Consider the following 23085-nt stretch of genomic DNA (forward strand, 5'->3'; position numbering starts at 1 on the left):
TAAATAAACACTTCACTTTTTTTATAATTTCAACGAGCAAAACCAAAACGCTATATCAAAACTTCAACAATATCTAACACGAGCAACTGCCTGCAAATGTAACACCTCAGTCACCAATATAATTATGCAATGAAATTTGGGACAAATATAATCCAAATGTGTGAGCAAAACGTCTTTGGAAAATCGAAAAGGTACGATTTGCTTTTCCTGTTGAATTTGTATTTCAACGGAACTAATTTACATTTTGGGCGAGTTACCTTTGCACAATTTGTACAGGACGCGGAATATGCATCGCCAAATTAAAGTGCTTTATAATTAGGATTTTGTGACGTATGTAAAATCTACAACTAAATCTCGTATGAACTTATTTATGAGGGACACATCATTCAAAGGAAACCTTTGCATCGTAGGAAAGAAGCAATATCAACAAAATATGTTTTGTGGGATGGAGAAAAAAGGAAAAAAAATTATAACAGTAGTGCCAGCCTTTGGGATTAGCGAATCTTATACAGTAACAAAAAAATCATTTCAAAATACTACAACTACAGAACACCACATAAAAGAATGTATATCCCATGAACAGAATTTGGGATTTAAAAAGGTTATTTCACTACAATACAAATGGGAAATGTCACTGTTTATGAAGAATACTTGTCCTCGTTAAAACACATAAAGAACAAAATGGCAACGCAATTGAAAAATACAACTGTTACTGAAGGAAAGTTCTCTTAAAACATAAAAGAACAAAATGGCAATGCAAATGAAAAATACAACTGTTACTGAAGGATATTTCTCTTAAAACATAAAAGAACAAAATGGCAATGTAAATTAAAAATATAACTGTTACTGAAGGATAGGCCTACTTAAAAAAGAACCAAAATTATGGCAATACAACTCTGACTGAAGGTTATACTGAAGGTTACTTCTCCTCAACCAAAATGGCGGCGCAAATGAAAAAAATACAACTGTTACTGCAGGATACATCTCCTCATAATACATCATGAACAAAATGGCGGCGCAAATGAAAAAAATACAACTGTTACTGCAGGATACATCTCCTCATAATACATCATGAACAAAATGGCAGCGCAAATGAAAAAAATACAACTGTTACTGATGGATACTTCTCATCATAATACATAATGAACAAAATGGCAGCGCAAATGAAAAAAATACAACTGTTACTGATGGATACTTCTCATCATAATAGATCATGAACAAAAATTATGGCAATGCAACTGTTACTGAAGGTTATACTGAAGGTTACTTCTCCTCATGATGATACAAAAAGAACAAAATGACTTTTCGTTTCAAGCACGTACATAATACAATATACAAATCATGTATAACATAAAGCACACTTCCAAATCACCTAATTAACTACTACTGCAGTGAAACAAGAGTGCATGTATGGGGATTGATATAGGTTGTCTGTTAATGAAATCGAAGAAGGGTGACACGGCTTTTAGATGATGTCCATTTGCCAGTATCTGTTGCGAAGGAGGGTGGTGAATTCTGACTTCAATGTGATATAAGGCAGTGCCGCATCCGAGCGCGGAATGTTCAGAACACACCCACATGTGTGTGCTGTGGGGCAGCGAATCTCTGACTCGGTGAACCTGGTGGTGATCTTCTCTCTGACCGCGAGGTCGGACCCTGTGCAAAATCGCAAGAACAGGCCGAGCAGATTCTGATCCATCTCCCTCACCAGTCTCTTAAGTGAGGAACTCAAGGCGCCTTCTTCTGTGTTCATTGGTTTGGGAAATTCCAATATGTTCAATACCTTCCTGGTTGATGGCTTCAGGTTGTCATAAATCTGACGGAGCTGGAGTCGTGAGAGGCCGAGAGATTTCAGCTTTGGTCGCCAACACAGCGCCACAAATAGTGGTACTTGAAGCATCTCCTTATTTGCCATCTCGGTAAGTGATTTCTCGATGTTCTCGTCTGTAAGGTTTCGTCTGGCATCGTGTCGTTCCATGAAATCCATCAAGTCATCTGCATCGACAGATGAAACACTCCTCATTGCATCTTCAAGCAGCAATCGGTCGACATCCGGGAGCAATTGCATGAACGCGTCTAGTGGGTCATCGGGTGTCCCAAAAAATGCCAGTTGCATGAAAGGCAGAGCAAGCCTGACCGGCAAAATTCCCTCCTGTCTGAATGCTAAGCGGATTACTTCTCCCACTGCCGACCAATGGACCTTGGTCATGTCATGGCGTAATACCGGTACGGCTACCGAGTTGCCGATTGTGTACTGCAAATAAAAGCTGTCGAAAAACTCAGTAAGTGCATCCCTCAAGACTCCTCCGTTGTCTTCAGCCATCTCTGTGCTTCCATCTGACTTCAGCATCTTCACTTCGAAGGTTGTTCCTCTCAGGTTGACGTTCTCCTCTTTCGAGAAAAATGTTACCATTTCTTGACAAACGTTGCCACGGTGCACTTTTATTTCTTTTACCAATGGCTGTGTTGCATTTAAGTCCAGTTCCACTGCTGCTGGGAAGGGGCCAAACTGAATGATACCGGAGTCGTCGTCGTTTAATCGAGCCAGTTGGTCCTCTTGAATGAATTCGTCAGGAATGTTATAGGTTGGTGGAGTGAGATTCACAGCATCCGAGTCCAACGTTGCAGCAAATACTGACTGGACATCTAATTCAACGCGGTCTTCAGCAGCTTCGGACAACAGTGGGTTGTTGGAGGGCGATGAGTCATCAGCAGTCTGCACGATGACTTCATTGTCAACTGTCATCTCATCACCTTGATTCAACGGACGGTATCGCTCCGAGTTAGGTTGCCCATGAGAAATGTGGTGGCCGTCACTTGTGCTCGGTACCTCCTCTTGGCTCGAATCAATGGCTGTTGGCATGAGGTTTTCCTCTCCTCTCCGACGTCTGTGAGCAAACATATCAGGTAGATCTTCCAGGCTGTCTTCTGCAGGGTCACTTGCTGACTTATCTTCATCCAGGTCTACTGATTTGGCCAGGAGATAGCATCGTACGTGTTTTAGACCAAGTCTGTCGATCAAATGTTGAATAGTCTCGTTCTCGTGAACGGGTTGGCTACCATGCACATCTGTGGAGACATCTAACTGGAAGTCCCCGAGCGAACCATGACAGTTTTTTCCATCTTGAAAAAACAAGGGGCAAAGGGTATGTAGCAATTTTTTTTGGGTGTATTTTTGTCGACAGTAATGTGACGTATCCCCCCACCCATGGGGGCGCGTACCTGCTTGTACCTGGACTCTGTAGCCTCGTAAACAGAGAACCCGACTATTAGGGACCTTGAACTTGTTGATGCCTCTTTCGCTTTCTTGCCTCTCGGGCCCCTCTTTGTTTCTGCTGATTTCTGCGTGCTGTTTGACTGACCGCCGTCACTTGGCCCGGGGGCAGAACTCTCATATTCTTCCTCGCTGTCACTTACAAGTCTGGCTGTTTTTTTCCCTGACTTTCCTGCCATTCGGGACCTCAAGCTCTCGAGCAGTGTAAACTTCCTCTTCTGAGTTTGAGTTTCACTGTTCTCCTTCCGGACGAAAGCCTTAACGACAACTCGGTCACCCTTACGAGGAATGTACTCGCTGAGTTCTTCATCCGTCATTTCAATAATGACATCCTCGTCAATCTGAAACATACAAACAAACAAACAAACAAAAAGTAAAAACAAGAATCTTTTCTAGGCATTGATATACTCCGACTAGAAGGACTGACAAGGAAGACTTAGTCCCGTGACTTAAGAAAAAAAATGTGACATGCGGAATTCAAGCACAAATTGTGTGCTGTGGGTCCAAAATAATCGACAGCAGTTGGGTGTCAGGTTTTGGTGGACTAAATTGAGGTCAGGTCATAGTCAAAGTTTGCGCAAAGGGTCTCTGGTGGTTTGCTTTTCTGATTGGGCGGTCTTAACTGCCAGGTATATAATATCCTTTGATGTTATTCCAAATGTAAAATGTCACACTTTTATGTGTGGAAATTCACTTCAACCATAAACAGTATAGTTGACCAACTTTGACCTTAACCTAGACAACAATTAATATGAATTGGCATTCAAAACTGCGACCGGGTCGTACCCGATCACTTTACGAATTAAGAAGAACGGTCAGGACAGCTTTAAGAAAATTCTCAAGAGCCACCGTTGAGGAAAAGAAACGTCTTTTTTTTATCAAGACTCAATTAAACAACATACAGGGTGTCCCAAAAAATGGTGCAAGTGAAACGCGCCACGTTACCCATTAACCATTCAATATTTGCTACAGATGTTTATATCATCTTCATGATTACTTCATTAGCTTCGAAATGCCGCTTCTTTCATCGTATTTGCTTTAGTTCATGTAGAGATATGTTTGATTAACCACAAACACCTAAAATCAAGTTTGTGCCACTTTTAGAGTATGAATGCTTCTAAGCCCAAACGCTGCCAGTAGTTCACACATGAGAAGAAATCACCCATGTGTGAACTACTGGCACTTGCACCATTTATTTTGGGACACCCTGTATATTTGAATGAAATTAATGCCCCCCCCCCCCCACACACACACACCCACATTTTTAGGACCATATACAAAAACCCTATGGATAGCGTCTAAAAAGGTTTTCCTAAGAAACGTAACATATTATCCACGTTGATATCATGATTTCTCATTAGAATTTCACTTTTGTTATAAGGAAATAAAGTGGAGGTATTAAAGTAAAATCTATACCGCTTGGATAATTGGATTAGGTCCCTCCAGGAATTCTGCTGAGCACCCTTACCTTTTCGTTCTGCATTTTTTCCAATGTGTCACGCTGCACACCTCGGGCTTTAAGTACACCCCACAGCCGCTCAGACATGCTGAAATGTGCAAACAAAATTAATTTTGCAAACTCGCATTCTCAAATTTGTATCCTTGTTTTGTTTGTTCTCGTGTACAAATAGAAAATAGTGTGGAAATCGAATTTCAAAATGCTGCTGTTCTAACCAGAATCACTCTCCTGGGTTGAAACTTCGACCCAATGTCCCTTTAATATATAAAATACTTCAATTTGCGACGGATCAACACACTTGGAAATTCCTAGTTTATGAGTAAAATCAAAATAATCTATTTCGTGAAATCCTGGTGGATACCTAGTCACCTTCAGAAATTTCCTTGTGTCGACCTTTACAATCTTTTGTTCCATATTATACCCGGGTCTCCACTAGGATACAAATTTCAGGTCATGAAAATCAAAATAAGGGCCGGAAGCCGAAAGAGATTTACAACTTAAACTTGGTAAAGAAAAAGGAAACCTAGCTGTCAATAATTACAAGAGCAAAACAATGTGCAATGAAGGCCTACAGCTACCTAGGCCAAGTGCCTCAATTTGACTGATGACACGTACATTTACAAGGCACATCCAAAATGCCTGATACAAAACGAATTTAAGATGTTAATGTTAGTAACATACAGTATGGGCTTGATCTCACCTGACGAGGCTTGCTACCAAGTGCAAATGTACGCGTCCCCAGTGTCGCCTTTACATACAATTACAAGTGGTAGCATCAATACGATCGATCGGACTGACAGACAAGACCGTGCACGCCCGGTCCCCACTGGCTGTCGAGACCACGTGGTGAACACGAGATATTAAGTTGCGGGCCGCCACATAATAAGTTGCGGGCCGCGACATAATAAGTTGCGGCCGCCACATAATAAGTTGCGGCCGCGACATAATAAGTTGCGGCCGCCACATAATAAGTTGCGGCCGCGACATAATAAGTTGCGGCCGCCACATAATAAGTTGCGGCCGCCACATAATAAGTTGCGGCCGCCACATATTAAGTTGCGGCCGCCAGTTATTAAGTTGCGGCCGCGACATAATAAGTTGCGGCCGCCACATAATAAGTTGCGGCCGCCACATAATAAGTTGCGGCCGCCACATAATAAGTTGCGGCCGCGACATAATAAGTTGCGGCCGCCACATATTAAGTTGCGGCCGCCACATAATAAGTTGCGGCCGCGACATAATAAGTTGCGGCCGCCACATAATAAGTTGCGGCCGCCATATAATAAGTTGCGGCCGCCACATAATAAGTTGCGGCCGCCACATAATAAGTTGCGGCCGCCACATAATAAGTTGCGGCCGCGACATAATAAGTTGCGGCCGCGACATAATAAGTTGCGGCCGCGACATAATAAGTTGCGGCCGCCACATAATAAGTTGCGGCCGCCACATAGTAAGTTGCGGCCGCGACATAGTAAGTTGCGGCCGCCACATAATAAGTTGCGGCCGCCACATAATAAGTTGCGGCCGCCACATAATAAGTTGCGGCCGCCACATATTAAGTTGCGGCCGCCGCATATTAAGTGGCGGCGATGTACAAAAAAATTCTGACGTGTTTGCAAAAAATATATTCATCCCTTAGGGACTGGCACTATCCGGCTTCCGTAATCAGACTAAAAAAAATACGCTAAAAAAACGCTTTTTGTCACAAATTTTGGCTGAAATATCGCAAAAAGATGGGAAAGAAAGCGAGAGTGGAGGACGGCCAGGCACTTACGGGCGGCGAGGACGGCGACAAACCGAAATATGGTGAGTTTGAGTTTGGAAAAGTGGCAGACGAATTTTGTTTTTTCGTGTCAGCGAGAAGTGCGGGTTGTGTTTGGCCGAGTGCCACGGCGCAGTTGTGTTGAATTGCCTGGTGTTGCTTTGTCGGGGAAATGTGATCTCTCCGCGGTGTCAATTTTTTTTTTTTCGTGTGTTTTATGAGTTAAAACATAACCTGTTGACACTCCATAAATGCGTGTATTCCTTAACGTATTCTGTATGTTGTTTTATGTTTGTAAAACTGATACAAATCGTCAGAATATAGGCCTAGGATGGCCTCTAGTCTGACTTTTGGCTGTGCGTGGGGTCTGAAAATGGCATTGATTTATATTCACCTTCAGAGTTATTTGATTCTTTCATTTTAACCTTCGCAGCGTTTTGAAGGTTTTGCATGTACTTAAACTTAATGTTCACTCAGTTTTTTATGCAATCAAATGTCATTTCTAATATAGTTCTAATTTTTTTTTACAAATTATTACTGTTGTTTATTTGTTGTCCTTTAATATTTAGATCATATGTCATAATGAATTTTTTTGGCCTTAGGCCTACATATTTTTGTAGAAATTACTCTTAAATTTGTTAATCGGAATGAGGACTTTTGGTACGCTGCAAACATTGAGACAAATTAAAGTTCAAGGAAATAAGTTAAAAAGTTTCAAGTCAAAATATTTTAAATAATGTTCTAGGCCTAATTTTACAAAATTTATGCATGTTTTTAAGCAAGATTAAAATAACTTGTGAGGTGATGAACAAAGAAGGATGTGCCTTCCAAAAAGGATGAGGGCGGCGACGAACAACTGATTTTATTTTTACTTGGCCTAACATGAAAATAAATGTAATCAAAATATTACCACTCAGCAATCGGTAAACTGTACAACTGTGTTTGCAAATCACACTAGAGAAATTATTACACAAGTTTTAATTAATTAAATGCAGCTTCTGTTTTGTCATTTCATTACCTCTAATTTGATGAAACTATAAATAATTTTTCCTTGAGATACAATTCACACAACATAGGTGGTGTACAAGTTGTTGTAAACATGTACAACTTTGACACACAATTTGTCACATCAAAAGCAGTAGAAATATTGAATTTGCTCTAGTGATTTAAAAAACAATTGTTTCAAAACATCATGACTAAATTTCTTTGGAAATGGTTTAATTTTTCCAAACAACGTTTTGTTAGGCCCTCCCCCCCCCCCCCAAAAAAGTCTCTGGATTCTGGCATGGAGCTTGCCCCAAAAGTGGAGCAGCGACGCGGCTTTTTCTTCAAATGTCGGCTGATGACTGCAAATGGTGCCCGACTAAGGAAAGATTTCCATGTATACGAAGTTAACTCAACACCCTGTGTACAAACCCTATGAGATTGGACTGAAAAATTCTAAGTGTTTTCTAAGAAAATGCTTGTATTTTCTCACTGCTCAAATTGACTTTGATGACATGAAATTGCTATCTGGGGGCTTGTTAGTCAATACAGAGGAAAATTAGTGAACTTCGTATACGGAAATCTTTCCCCCGACTAAACTTAGTGCAATAATGGGAGTCCAGAGAGGCCACATAAAGCTTACACTCGATTGTAACCCGATCTAAAAACACCTTAAAATTGTGCAGCAGCAGGATTCCAGTCAAACCAGTGAGTTTGGCGGTTTTGAGACAACATCTTTCATTGGAAAAAAAACTTTTTCACTTTGCCGATGCGCATGGCTACGGCGATGCGTGCGCGTACCAGAAACCGAAGACTTTTTTTGGGCCTTAACTTGTCTACAACAGTACCTGTAGTTTTTAACTATGTTTTGCATTTGGGATATTGAGTCATTCCTGTAGCCGCTCAGTTCTTTGGTGATGCATTCTCTTCCAGTTTTGGGTAAATTTATTGTTATGCTAATAATAATAGGAAGAAAAGGACTAAAAAATACTGCGCCGCGTCAACTGAACCATTCATCAATTCACACTGCAGGACTTCCTTTTTCTTTCGATAAGCAATCTGCCTACCCGATGCCTGCATTCCACAAATTTCCCGTTATACATGTATTTTGGTAATCAGCGCTGGTGATGCGGGTTGCCCTAGCAACCATCATTAAAGTCCTTCACTGCGTAGATTAGAAACTAATGGATACTTCCTTGACGCAACAAAAAAATGCCTGTCAGTAAGCTGCGAGCAGCTGTCAAAATACAAATTAGCTTTCATAATTACAAATTACGGAAAAAAGGGAGAACAGTTTGTCCCTTTACCTATAAGATTTCATCCATCTCATATAACTCAAACAATACAATAAATATATGCAAATGGTTGCAGAATGGACCTAGATTGCCGTTTGCGAGTTAGCCAGGCCCCTTTAGACAACCCGATGGAGTTTTTGTACACTTGAAGTTTTGTTTGTCTTAGATTTTATGCCTTCTGCGTTTATTTGTATGTAATTGAACAATATTTCACGAGCTTCGTTGACGCAATTCTAAGGCGATTCTGCCGTGATACTGTAGATTGGTTATTTGAAACATCCTTTTAAAGTAGTAGGTCTGAACACCTACCTCTGGTTAACGAGGTTGTAAAATAAGTCCCCCCCCCAAAAAAAAAAAAAATCAATAAAAAAAGAAATTAAAAAAGTAACCAAAATATTATTTATAGGCCTATCCTTTAATGAACCACTGGTAAAATCATTTGTGATTTGCTTTTGTTGGACATTTGTCAAACTTGTGGTAAAACAGAATTTTTTTAAACGCTAATATTTGTCACGCTGCAAGTTTGGCAAAAGCCAGACATTTGCATTAAAAAAAAAAAAACCTGCAAATTATTATGTAAGGACAGAGTTTTTGTGGAAGGCACAAGTTCTGGTCGTTCAACATTTAAAAATGAAATTGAGGTACAATGTAATTAACAGTTGGTAAATTTTTGAAGATTGGCAGTTTTTCCAAACAAAGGGGATGGGGGGGGGGGGGAATGGTGTTTGACTGACACAGTTCATTTTGCTTTTGTGAAACCTTGAAGATTAATTGTTATAATTAATACTTAACAGCCTTTCATGTTACCTTTGGGTGAAGGGATAATTAGTGGCGTATTGAGGCACATAATAATGACCTGTTTATGTCAGGGCCTTCAGTGCTAATTGTTAGTCCAATTAAGGCCAAGTAAAGAAAAAAAAGCAAGTTGATTGTCCCCGCCCGCATACTTTTTGGAAGCCGCATCCTTTCGTTTTTTTTTCACCTCAAAAAGCTAACTTTTTTTTGTATTTCGCTTTTATAAAATACATAGAACATGTTAACATGAATATTTTGACTCTACAATGTATTTACTATTGCTCGATAGCTAATTAAAAGCTGAACAGAAGTTGGCGGTCATTTCGATTGAAATACTTGGATGCCATATTGGAAAAAAAAATAGAAATATGTAATAAAGAGGCCCTCATCCTCCTCTTTTTGAAAAAAAACCCCTGGACGATCAACTGTTTTGTTTTTTTACTTGGCCTATGGAAAAGAATCAGAGAATGTAAAATCTAAGAGAATTTCTTGAATCCATGAGATCATTTCCAAAAAGTCCAGAATATTTAGTGATATTTGTGTTATTTCAACAAGATGTAAGGAAATTTTTGCAAGAGAAAGAACGTTAAATCAGTTCTAAAAACAATGGTAAAAACAATTGGCTCTGGCGATTATCTGCGTCCAGGCCCCAAGCTGGTTTTAAACGTACACGTGTGTTTAAGACCAGCCAAGCACATATTTATTCCCTTATTATAATTTTAAAACAAAAAAAGGCATTGAAAATACAACAAGATTCATATTGTCATATTATTTACCAACATAAGTACTTGTTTGTACACGCTGTAAATTTTACGAATGCATACTGTTCTCAAAAATGCAGAGATGTATATTATTCATAAATGCCTGCAGCAGTTTTCATTTTCATTTGTAACAAAGGTGATGAACAAATGTGTGTCCTATGCGGCGCTGCTAACTCTCACGCATTGATGAGCGTGAAACTCACGCATTTCAGGTTGTTCTCGTGCTCTCACGCGCACTCGGGATTTTGCGCAAAAATAACTAAACAAAACTCGAAACTGATGTTTTAATGATGATCTTTTGCTCAGAAAAATTGGTTAAAGAGGTCAGAAATTGCCTCAGATTGAGCAAATGCGTGTCCTATGCAGGACTGCCAACTCCCACGCATTGATGAGCGTGAAACTCACGCATTTCAGGTTGTTCTCGTGCTCTCACGCGCACTCGGGATTTCGCGCAAAAATAACTAAACAAAACTCGAAACTGATGTTTTAATGATGATCTTTTGCTCAGACAAATTGGTTAAAGAGGTCAGAAATTGCCTCAGATCGCACCACAGAGCGTCTAGAATCGAATATTTTTCTGGGCCGATCAGCGCGGTCCCCGAACCCACGCCGTTAGGGCATCGTGCTTCGCACAGTGCTCGCATTTAGCATATGATTAGTTCTGATTAAACTCCATCGCCAAACTCTCACTCTCAGCTCTTACTCAAAGTTGGCAGCCATGCCTATGGTTGGGGAATTTGTATCCTGGTATGTTTAGCCCTTAGTTCTTGAGTTTTAATTTGTTGTAGTTAAACAAAAGATAGGGCCTACTCAATTTCTTTTTTTGCATTTTGCATTTTCTCAAGTTGTCACAATTTCTATGAAATTCTCAACAATTTTTTTTTTCCGAGAAATTTCTGAAACAAATTCCAAAAATATCTGAAAAATAAAGCCTCCAAAGAATAAAATGGTTTAAACTATCCACGTCATGAAACCAATTTTCTAGAACCAGGCAGAAAATTATTCTTGATCCTTTGAAATGTTTGCATTGTCTGCCTGGCAATTGTAGCTCGTATTTACTGCTGTTGTCAGGAACCATTCATTTACGCGGTGGATTTCTATGCAGAACGCATTCTCGGCTGTGTCGGTTCCTGCTCGAGCGCCATTGTCAGGTGGCACGGTTGCTTAGCAACAGACAAACGGAGGTAAACTGTTGAGCTGGTCACTGCTCTCGTGTACCAGTGGTCAATACATGGAGTGTATTGTGTTTGCGCATCAGCGCTCGCAAACACTCAATGCACTGGTAGATGTGCATTGTAATGCTGTAGACATGCTCATGTTCCATGCATTAGGGAATCCATGAGGGAAATATTGTGTTCTTTTTTTCCACACAAAAATTGTCTTTGTGTTGAACTTCTCTGATGTGCACTTGGCTCACAAATTTCCTGTCCTTAAAAAGAATTTACAAAAGTTCTACACATATTCACTGTACATACATGTACAAATGTACAGGAAAAGCATTTAGGCATATTATGCAAACTTTATCATACATTCAGTTTAGGACCAAAAAACAACAACAAACAAACGAATAAACAAACAAACATAATTTACATACCCCGCCCCTTTTATCAGTTTGAATAATTAATAATTTAAATTCAGGTTTAGATTTTGCCTCTTCACCGATGGTGAAGGGCAAAACGGTAAACCCAATATTCAATTTACATCACCCCGGCGCAAATTAAATTGTACATTTATTGTGCATCTTCTCATGGTTTATTGAATAAAACTATAGCAAAATAAAGAGGGTGACACAGAACCAATGCATTGCTGGCTGGAATGGATTTAATCGACGTTTCGAGACAGTTAAACTGCTCTTCTTCAGGATGTGAACAAAATCTTGAATCTTAAAGTGGCATTTTGAGATGAACATAATTACCATTGTAATGGGCAGCACAATTATCTATCAGTTTTGCCTGTGGCATGTGTACATTGGAATATAAAAATATGAATACAATGAAAATTGGTTTTAGACTAATTTATTTTGTAATAGGTTCAAGGTATATTCACATACACGTAACTTTTTGGTTAAAATGAAAATGGGGGATGCTTAATATTTTGAATGTTCTTGATTAAAAAACAAATGGTGAGCAAAATTAATATAATGTAATCAGGCTGACTGTTTGTGGAAGCTATATTTGTTCTGAGCAAAGCTGCTTAATTGTGGCTTGTTTACTTTTCACATTGCTCCTCCATAAAAATGCAATTACAAGTCGATCATGATGAAATGCTGATGCATAAATGACAACATTGGAACCAGGTTAAGCAAAACCCTCTGTTTCAGTTAGACTGATATTTGGAAATGCATGAGTAACATCCAGTGTAATATTGTGCATCAGGGCGACTCGACCAGGCCAGACTGACCCGAAACATTATAGATATAAACAGAATCCAAATCGAAACTGATCTGAATTCCCCAAATCCAACCTGATGTGACAAAAATCAAGCAAAAACTGACCCAAATCGATCCAAAACCAAACAGATCCAAAAAAGCCCCCAATATCTGGCTTGGGCAGCTGTGTTTGCTTTTTGTGCCTGAATTTTTCCGCGTCGCGTGAAAATTGTTGTCTCTTTAGTAAAAGAATCAAACTCTGGTACCGGAGAAGACTCTGTGGAACCTACACATGTACTTGACTCATAACGGTGCAGCAGGTCCTCGGACCACAGTACTTGTACTTTTGCTGTTCCTTGCCTTTCTTTATAATGTTATGAGAATGGCTAAATAAATAATAATAATAATAATAATAATGTTGACTCAAAAATTCAAGCACGTCATAGACTGTGCGTGATAAAGAGACTGCAAACAACTTGCACATTTTGCGCGGTGGGTTGACGTTGGTCGTACTGGACACAATAACTCTGCAATAATACATGTACATTACACCGTGTGAACATCCGAACTGTTTTATTTTTTTCTTTTGGTTTATTTCAGGTTTTTCACAAGATGGCTTTTAAAACCGACCCGAAAATCGAAAAAAAGCAAAACCAAAAACTGACCCGACTGAAATGATGGAAAAACAGACCTGACCAGAAGTCAGTTTTGGGACGGGTTGGGTTTGATTTCGGGTCGGGTTTTCACAATATTAATCCAGTGAATCTCAGGCACCAATGATTTTTATTCATTCATTTTTACTTTTTCTACAGGAACACCCAAGAAATATGATCCAACATTCAAGGGACCCATCGGAAACAGGTAAAGTATATAGCCAAAGAATCTCAAATACCGGTATTAATACTGTAAAGCACAAAACATTAGGGCTGTGCAAGTTGAAATAATTTAGTATTTGTGATGCGATCAGGCTAAATGAGTCGTTTGTCGGGAATTTTCATTTGGTAATTCAGGCCGACCACTTCATCACATCACTTCATCACATTTCTTGGTGATCCGACTTCCATAATTTTTGAACTACAGATCTACCAGCATACTGTTTTCACAGCAGTAATGCTGAGATTGTGCTCTTTTCAAATTTGTAAATAAAACAACAATTGACCAGGGTCGACAAACGACTCATTTAGCTTGATCGCATCACTTTTGATTAATCTAACTTGGACTTGAATACAGCGTATTTAAATATTTGAAGTGTGCTGATCAAGTTTAACTTAACCAGTTCGCGCCAGGGTTATTTTGATGAGAACGGAACGAGGCGCGGGATTAATTTTCACTCGATCTCAAGCCAGGCGGGTTGAAGCCATCACCCTCGGGCAGCACACTCATTTCCAGCCTCGCTCGCTGCGAGTGGGTCGCTGACAGATATTTTCGGCCTCGCTTCCTGCGTGTTTATCCGTCATCCGTTCAGATTACCGCAAACCTTTGCGTGTACATACACGTCATCCAGCGCGAGCTGGTTAAAAAGGGTTCATTTTGCAAGCTCTGCTTCACACATAAAAATTATTTCTTGGGACTTAATTTTTTTATCTACAGGAGCTGTACAGATGTCATCTGCTGTCTGTTATTCATCGCTTTCTTGGTCGGCATGGGAGTGGTGGGTTATTTTGGTGAGTATAACACAAGAAATTGTAAAACCCTAGCGTCTCTTTCCCTTAAAATTGTTAGATTCCTATATCTATCTCTGATTAAAAGTAAAGTCTGTCACAAGCCAATATGGCCCATCGGGCCGGCGTTTATCTCCGGTTTCCTTGGCATGAAACAGCTGAGAGTATTTCTATTCCCCCTGGATGGGATGCCAGTCCATCGCAGGTTACTGCCCAGCTAACGGCCGGTACCCATTTGTACTCCTGGGTGGAGAGGGGCAAGTGGGGTGAAGTGGCTTGCCCATGGACACTAACATGTGAGCAGCAGCTGGATTTGAGCCCCTGACCCTCTCATCGTGAGTCACGAACCGTCACTAGGCCACACTCCCCGATGTGTCTGATTAGCAATACTGCGAATCACAAAATATAGGGCTGGATAGCCCAGTTGGTCGAGCACTGGAACGGCAATCCGGAGGTCGCAGGTTCAAACCCTGCTACAGTCAATTTCTTTGTTAAACTTTTTCTGAATTTTATTTTTATTTCAACAGCCTACAGAGATGGGGACCCATTATCGTTGGTCTATCCGACGGATTCCAGAGGGCAGATCTGTGGGGTTTCGGAGGCCGTCAAGTAAGTGCAACATATCTTATGCGAATCATACATGTCATCAAAAACCAGCTGTTAGGGATTGTGAAATCGCTGGAATGACTGTCTTGCATTATTAGGTCACGAATTAAAAATAAAATTCCTAGATTTTAACGTTGGGAGACCAGTGTAGGATATTGATAACTACAGAGTTCTTGAATGTTTAAGTCATCGAAAAAAGACTCGGAGATTGGATGCGTGCCAAAAGTTACAGAGATTTGGCGGCATCAAACAAATTTTGTGGATGTTGATAAAATCAGGTACTAGGGTGGATCCAGGGGGGCCAATGGGGCCATGGCCCCCGGGCCCCCCCCCCCAGGCCCCCCCCCCCCCAAAAAAAACGAACCCAATATTTTTTTTTTTAAGTGACGTCGCAATTAAGGCAGGCACTGCGTACACCACCATCTTTTCCTAAAAAAAATAGTCAAAATGGTCAGAAATTGCCTTAGATCGCACGACAGAGCATCTAGAATCCCAAAATTTGAATCCCCCCCCCAAAAAAAATCTGCTTCTGATTATTACATGCCATTTAAAATAGGGTAGGTAGGTAGGGAATTCTTTTTTTTTGGGGGGGGGGGGCAATTTTTTGTGTGTACGATCATGTTGAGGTGTCTGTGTGTAGTCAAGTGTATAAAAGGTAATAATTGATACTTGTCGTTTTTTTCCCCCTCATTTTTTGTAAAAATAATTTAGGGGCTGTCAACGCAACAGAACTATTATTTTTTGGGCCTTATATGGGCCCTAGTTAATTAGTCATCATGGTTAATTGGCTCTGTCATGGACACAACATTGTACATTGATGATAACGCTGAAATTGCCCAGAAACAACGGTGCACAGATGGCAGACATTGTACAACATACTTTGGTTCTGAATACTACACTGCGTGGGCATACATTTATTCCATCTGTCTTGAATTCTTTTGTGCTTTTTCAGACGCCCAGATCAATAACAAACACAAAGGAAGCAGTTAATTGGACGGACATACAATGTATTCACTGAAATACATATTTGACAATATCAATCAATAATGGAATAAACGGAACACCTGTGTGCAGCGAAGGTTTGTGCACGTACGCAAACCCTCATGAAATTGGCTGGATAACATTAACAATTTGTGCTGACGTGTACCGGTGTAGCATGACTTTAGGTTTTATGAAATACAGACTCATTGGTGGTATTGCGCATGCTCATGCATAGATAATTAGGAAAGGGACCGGTCACGTGAGAGGGTTTAACCAATAAAAGGGAAAAAGAGTCCGATTTTCATACGAGTCCGATTTTTATTTGACACCGGTTCTTAAAGTTTTCATTGGTAATACTGGTACATTCATGTCAATTAAATTAGACAACATACATTTTCGCAGAACTTTGTAAGCATGCAAATTACTGAATTGGTTCAAATCTCTCCTGAATATACAACAAATTTTGTTTGGAAAACTGCGCATTTTTTCTACCAGAAATGGTTTTGATTGAAAGAAAACAGTCATTGAAGGTGGTTTTTAAAATAGTGTGCCTGCAGGCACACTTTTTTACGTGCGCTAGCAACATAATCTAATAAGAACCAAAAACGATTATGCATGCTTTTTATGTTTTTTTTCCCCAAAATGTATAGTATTAGTAGCCAATGAGCTAAAACCCTCAACATTTTTGTTATGCATCGTACCGGTACCTAATATTTTAAGCACTTTTGTTGCTTGCTTAAAGCTATAGTCCATCTTTTGCAGCCATCCAAAAAGTAACTGGCGTAATTATTGTTGAAAAACATACTTGGTTGAAAGATAGTAAGGGGACTAAACTCCCTGTAAAATTATTCTTTCCGGCATGCTGTCATTTTGAAGTAATCAACGAAAGAAGGCCTTCCCAACGGTGCATCTTAATTAAGACGCACCGTAGGAAAATTAAATTTAGTAGTTCGTTTTGTTATTCGGCGAAGCGCGCGCATGCATTGGCACAACGCACACATGCGCGTGGTTGCTAAAATTCGTCAGATCAGTGCGCGACATCCCGTATAGTTGCAATTCAAAACAATTCAAAACATGATTCAGCAACTTTTGATTTGAATTTGAGATCCTAGAATACTGTTTTTCTCAGAATATACAGCTGAAGCTGAGCTGAAATTTCATCAGAGTAGTTGTTCAGTATGCTTCATTACATTTTGAACACTTTTGTTGCTTCAAACGAACAAAATGCTCAAATTACAAATGATGGACTATATCTTTAAAAAAACACCCAACCTAATAAAAAAGCTACATGTAAGATCCTATGTAATCCACACACACTCACTGCATGTCACACATAATTATACACACACAAAATTCGATGACAGTTTTTTTTTTCTTCAATTTGATAACATCTGTTTAACAAATATTCCCCAACAATAGACTCATCAAACATTGTAATCCGCATTTCACACCCCCACTGTCTGTTATTTTCCAATCCACAGAGATAAGCCTTATCTGATGTTCTTTGATCTCTTGTCCTGCGTCGCCTCACCGTACACTACTCTACTAGAGTTCAAGTGCCCGACGACACAGGTACGCTGCACACGTGTTGACACTTTTGAGAACTTCATATGTGACTAGCTAGCTGTCACTACGAAATGACTAGCTAGCTGTCGCCATAAAAGTGCTTAAAAACAGAAAGTGCTGTTTTTTACGATATAGTTGGCACAGCCAAAAATTATAGGGGTGGTCAATTTTATTGTTGTTTTCAGGTATTAAAACCTACTTAATCTGTGCGTCCTGTCGAACCTTTCTCCAATTTTTGTCTTTCTATCAGACATCTTTATAACCTTGTTTTATCCAGATTTATCTGTTGACTGTTGATTCACTGCAACAGCAGGATTTTTAATATCATTTTCTCAAAACTTAGCTTTCAACTTCAACTATGTTGGCCGTCTGTATTTCCATTATTGAACTCGGTACCCTTATTATTACCGTAATTTTCGGAATATAAGCCGCGGCTTATACGTTGATTTTGCCCATAAAAATGTTTACTGCGGCTTATACACAGGGCGGCTTATACGCCGAGCCTTGAAGAATAAAAATGAAATTCACATGTGTATTTAATGTACTGGTATAAGAAGAAATATGTTGCTGAAATGAATTATCAATTAAGACAGTCATTAACGAACCGAAACCACGTGCCACGTAAGGTGCCGAGCGGCTAAAAGTACGGTGAAAGCTGTCTTCGATCGCATATCGACGCTTGCAACAAGCCGTACGTGATTCTAGTGCTGCTGCATGCTTTCCCCAGCGGACCACACCATTTGAGGTAATATAGGGGTGTACTATCTTGGAAACAATAGTTACCAACATTTCCGCTGTTTAAAAAAAGAAAAAAGACGACTAATACTTTTTATGGTGTCCGAAACATTTCTTTATTCGATAATCAGTTGTTCAACGTCACAATATAATTTTTGTACTTGAAATGTATTCAAGAAACGATGTAAACCTCAAAACAGGGACTCTATCACCCCTTACAAATTTAATGGATTCGTCCAGGAAAATGGCAGCATCGTTTTGACTATTTTCGAAGAAAGTTACGATCGAAACTTGAATACTGCTCGTTAGTTATCACAAAAATTTGATAAGTTTTGAGATAAAAACGGACCTGTATATTTTTAGGACAAAACAAATCAGCATCTGTTGCCACAAAGTAAGATTTGTACGTAGCGCTCCAGTCAGACAACACACGCAATGGGGGAAAATCACGGTGGGTTGCATACTCTCTCACGTGCTGCAGGAAAATGTTGTCATATTAGGCCGGCGCGGTGCAGGCTGCCGCACCGGGCGATGTATTAACTTTTACGGCCGGGGACCGGACGGGGCAGCCGGCAGCAATTCCCGGTGTTTTACTTCTCATCATCGATTTCCACATTTGTTTGTGAGAGTATCGATTGTAAATGATTTGATACAACTTTTGTGGCCCTTTTTATAGCTTCTGTAGTGTAAATGGAACTGGTTCAGAGCATTTTGGCTAGAATTTGGAGGCCTTACAAAATTGAAACCGCTGCCGTTGGTGCGGCTTATACGCCGATGCGGCTTATACGCCGACTTCAAATCTCAATTTGCAGATTTTTGCGTGCTGCGGCTTATACGCCACGCGGCTTATATTCCGAAAATTACGGTATATACCGTTGCAAAGCTCTTGTTCCGCAAAATCCAGAAATAAAAATATCTCAATTCTTAAAAAGTTGTATTTTAAGCTCATTTTGTGATGACAACTAGGCCAATTTTTTGTATCTATTGATCTATTGATGAGGAATGGTTTTTCACTTGATCACAAAATGTGTTTGGGAAATTGAAACATTTGTGTTAATGTTTTTGACCAAATTTGATTGAAATATCCACATTTATACAGGAGATTTGTTTTCCTACCACTGAATTCTAACAATTTTCTGTTGAACATATGACATTGGTTGAAAATGGATTCCAAAACAAAAGCTAACTTTATAAGATAAAGATTTACGGTAGCACAATGTGACATATCTCTTGGATGAGTTTAATTGTGATCTGAAAAGAAAAGCTAACTTACATATTTGCACAAAAGTTTTTAACCATTTGACGAAGGTCCTTAGACTTAGTCATATTTTGAGGAACGGAACAGTCCCGCTTTTATTTTGATGCAATATTAAACTTGTCAATGTCCCTTGCTTTTCAGATTTGCGTTTCCGCATGTCCCAATGAGACTTTCGCTCCGTACACGCAGCTATTTGTGGGCGCGCTGTTGCCAGCGTTTGTGGAATGGGACAAGTTTATCTGCGACTACGACTTCAACCCCCAGACAGAGTACCTTACGGGGTCTTACGTAAGTTGTGGTTCCCAAATTTCTAGGGAAAAAAAATAAAAAGCTTACTTGGATTAAACATTGTACTGGTACTAAATACCTTGGGAAATTATTCCGTCTGGCTTGCTGTCATTTATAGAAGAAATAGAACAATTTTGGTGATTTCCAAGGATCAGTCAATTGACTGATTTTGGGAAATAAGATTACTGTAGACGAAATCTTATCAAAAAGATGCATGGTTTTTCACAGTTTTCACAAAAAGTGTAATATTTGAGCTGAAACTTCAACAGGTTGGGTTTTGAACATTCTTCTTTAGATGTTGAGTGGTGTTATTATTGGAAACAAACAAAATGCATGAAAAACAAATGATCTTAAATGCCTTTAATGCAACTGTTTCCTTTCTTTTATCTTGCAGCAAGGCACAGATGGACTGGCGGCAATTTTCAACGATCAGAAATGTGCGTCCTACTACCTGAAAAGCACAGAATGTGAGTGTGTTTATTCTTGTAGAAATCATTAAGTGACGTGTGTGCGCTCAAAGCCGGGGGCTAGACATTGTTATGGTTTGAGAGGCCATAACTCGCCGCCGCGAAAGGGCGCTATCACAACCAACCAATATCGCCCACGGACTTGTCAGCAGCAACGCCTAGGCTAATTCCTATCGATTGTGTAATGCGTGCGCACCTGTTTGGCCTAATATCTGCAGCGCGCAATTCAAACAATTCACAGTAGTTCCGAAGCAAACTCTTAAAATTTATTTCCAGTACTCTAAATGATGCAGCAAGACCTTTGTGTAACTTCACTGGTGAGCTCTTTTTGTTGTGTGTATATGTAACAACTTCACCAGGCTTACCAGTGTCACAGATATGTTGAACCAGCTTGGTTGGGCTCTACTAGAAACACGTCGCTCCATTGCAAGACTAATCATGATGTACAAGATCTCTCGCAACCTCGTTGAAGTCAAACACGACCTTAGGCCCAAAACAAAAACCCTTAGGAGCTCGCATCAGTTTTCATACCACCGACCCAACGCTAAATCCAAGCTCTATAGCACCAGTTTCTACCCATCAACGATCCCCATCTGGAACGACCTGCCAAACACTATCATCACCATACCCGACTTAAACCAGTAAACCAGTTTAAACAAGCCTTAGTAGACCACGTCATCGGGGAGGGAACCAAAACCCAAGTCAACTAGCTCCAGCACAGCCGCCCCAACTCTAGCGGGATGCGGATTCTACCGTTTAGCTGGAGCAACTGATACAGATACAGATACAGATAGTATGTTTGAGACTGAAAATGGACCATACCGCGGAGGGAGATTTTAGGAGATTCCCTAGACGTTGGTACTGACAAATCCGTGGGAGATATTGGTTGGTCATGATAATGCCCTCTTGCGGCGTCGGGTTATCACGGCTGTGGGTTATCGCTTATCAAACCACAACAACGTCTAGCCCCTTGACTACCGGAGCAGCAGTGACTGTATTCGATAGCCTAGTGGACAGGGCACACCGAGCGCGCGTACTGGCTTTGCGCGTGTAAGGTGAGAAGTACGCATGCCTCATTATATTCTGAATTTGCAGAAAGCCGTAGCGTCTTCGCGTGAGCGTCAGGCATCATCGGCAATGCGTTTGAATTTCTCTCCTGGTGGTCGCCCCCAACTCTCTCTTTGAGGAGGTACTTGTGAACGGAGTCCAAGTGCGTAATATTTGTGTATATCGCGGTGTTTGAGTAGTAAAACTGCGCTAGGAAACAGAAGGTTGTGGGTTCAAATGCCAGCCGAGTAAGCTTGCGAAGTTTTCCTCTCGGACGATGCCGACCATGCCTGTCGGTGAAGGAACCAAACAAATTTGAGAACCAAAGTGACTGATAATTTACTATTCTTTTTTGCAGATGCGTCCCGCTGTCTGCCGTCATTCCTCGTCGATTCGGCCAGCGACGTCGCCAGCGCTTTCTCGTCCGAAGACACCATCACCTCGTCCAACGGAGAGTCCTTCAACAGCTCCACCGCTCAAGAACTTTTCTCAAAGTAAGACAGAAAAAAAAGTCTTCTTCCAATAGTTTCTTGTCCGCCAATTTTTTTTTTAACTCCAGGATTTATTTTTTTGAACTCCGGGAGTATCTCAATCCATTTTATTTGGACTCTGCATTCTATTTGCTGTTCTAATTGACAAAATTTGCCTTCAATTACTGTAACAAGCGATGAATCACGATGTGTACCTGAACAGTCATTGATGCTACGAACTAAGGAAGTAATTAATTGCACAGTGGAACAGGTGGAAGCACATGTGTAGGATAACCATAATGTATTTGGTGCGAGTACTATCTATATAAACTGACGTCATCTCATTAATAGTGCAACTGCATTAGGATAACGTATTCACTACGGAAGTATTTGTTGCGATCAAGCTAAATGAGTCGTTTGTCAGGAATTCTTATTTGGAGATTCAGGCCAAAATAGGGCCACTTCATCGCATCACTTCATCACATCACTTCATCACATCTCTCGGTGTTCCGACCTCCATAATTTTTGAACTAAAGATGGCATCAGCGTGCGGTTTTCACAGCAGTAATGCTGAGATTCTGTTCCTTTGAAATCTGTAAAAAAAAAAAAAATTGACCAGGGTCGACAATCGACTCATTTAGCTTGATTGTATTACATATAATTTTTGTTCCTGTCTTCGCGCAAGCGCCAACTTGATGTAGAAACTTTGTATATTGTTCTTGTAAACTCACAAGTTTTGTTCTTGAAAATGAATTAACTTGCTACAAACTGCTCACTGACTGGATTGACCTGAAATATACAAATCGACAAAATATGAGGCCTGATCGATATTTCGATCTTAACAAGATCTTTTTCAAAGGCAAATGACAGGTTTGTTCTTGTCAGTGCAAAAGCGTCAGCTAGAAACCCAGCCATCTGTTTATACAGATCCTGGAATTCTTGATTTAAAAAAAAATACCTGAAAATAGTTTCGGGTTTTTGATGTTATACTTGTTGTTTTCTGCAGTGCGGCCAGCCTGATCCTGACCTTCACATCCCTGGTGGAGGTCCTCTTTGAAGACGTGGTCGCCTCCTGGTACCTCATTGTTGGGTGAGTACGTCAATTTTCAGTTTCAAATTGAACAAGATTTCTTCTGGAAATTCTTCAGGAGAACACTTCTCTTCAGAAGAGCACCCTGTTTGAAACAAGAAGTATACCAAACGATTCTTCGTCACGCAAACCTTCATGGATGCTCTTTTGAGCAAAGTCCACTCAAGCCACTGTTAAATAAACATTTAAAAGGGTTCATGAAATGAATTTAACACTGG

At 40.1% G+C, this 23085-nt stretch overlaps 3 protein-coding genes across 4 annotated transcripts in view; 1 reads left to right on the forward strand and 2 right to left on the reverse strand.

The window, feature by feature from the left end:
- Window positions 1–23085, forward strand: part of LOC119719938 (choline transporter-like protein 2) — a 54610-nt gene that overhangs the window by 16134 nt on the left and 15391 nt on the right. The window contains exons 1-9 of one of the 2 annotated variants that reach the window (XM_038189422.1): window positions 6404–6539; window positions 13511–13559; window positions 14289–14362; window positions 14887–14968; window positions 17428–17518; window positions 19647–19793; window positions 20188–20260; window positions 21666–21801; window positions 22784–22867. In XM_038189422.1, the coding sequence (XP_038045350.1) occupies window positions 6467–6539; window positions 13511–13559; window positions 14289–14362; window positions 14887–14968; window positions 17428–17518; window positions 19647–19793; window positions 20188–20260; window positions 21666–21801; window positions 22784–22867 (809 nt within the window). In that variant the 5' untranslated portion in view covers window positions 6404–6466. Of the gene's footprint in view, window positions 1–6403; window positions 6540–13510; window positions 13560–14288; window positions 14363–14886; window positions 14969–17427; window positions 17519–19646; window positions 19794–20187; window positions 20261–21665; window positions 21802–22783; window positions 22868–23085 lie in introns of those variants that run through there. The other variant, XM_038189423.1, reaches the window with a different exon arrangement.
- On the reverse strand, window positions 841–3128 carry LOC119719939. The gene has a single exon (XM_038189424.1). The coding sequence runs from the start codon at window positions 2900–2902 to the stop codon at window positions 1466–1468; it is 1437 nt and encodes a 478-aa protein (XP_038045352.1). The 5' UTR covers window positions 2903–3128; the 3' UTR covers window positions 841–1465.
- On the reverse strand, window positions 3063–5487 carry LOC119719940. The gene is made up of 3 exons (XM_038189425.1): window positions 5434–5487; window positions 4743–4821; window positions 3063–3615 (listed from the first exon to the last, which is right to left on the reverse strand). The coding sequence occupies exons 2-3, from the start codon at window positions 4818–4820 to the stop codon at window positions 3082–3084; spliced, it is 612 nt and encodes a 203-aa protein (XP_038045353.1). The 5' UTR covers window position 4821; window positions 5434–5487; the 3' UTR covers window positions 3063–3081.

The sequence above is a fragment of the Patiria miniata genome, unplaced genomic scaffold (genome assembly GCF_015706575.1).
Source record: "Patiria miniata isolate m_02_andy unplaced genomic scaffold, ASM1570657v1 HiC_scaffold_9, whole genome shotgun sequence".
Taxonomy (NCBI): domain Eukaryota; kingdom Metazoa; phylum Echinodermata; class Asteroidea; order Valvatida; family Asterinidae; genus Patiria; species Patiria miniata.

Excerpts from the sequence above, each read along its gene's own strand:
- LOC119719940 (XM_038189425.1), bottom strand. The coding sequence starts at position 4,820 with ATGTCTGAGCGGCTGTGGGGTGTACTTAAAGCCCGAGGTGTGCAGCGT. Across the intron at positions 3,616-4,742 it reads AAAAAATGCAGAACGAAAAG|ATTGACGAGGATGTCATTAT; the intron begins GTAAGGGTGCTC and ends TGTATGTTTCAG.
- LOC119719939 (XM_038189424.1), bottom strand. The coding sequence starts at position 2,902 with ATGTTTGCTCACAGACGTCGGAGAGGAGAGGAAAACCTCATGCCAACA.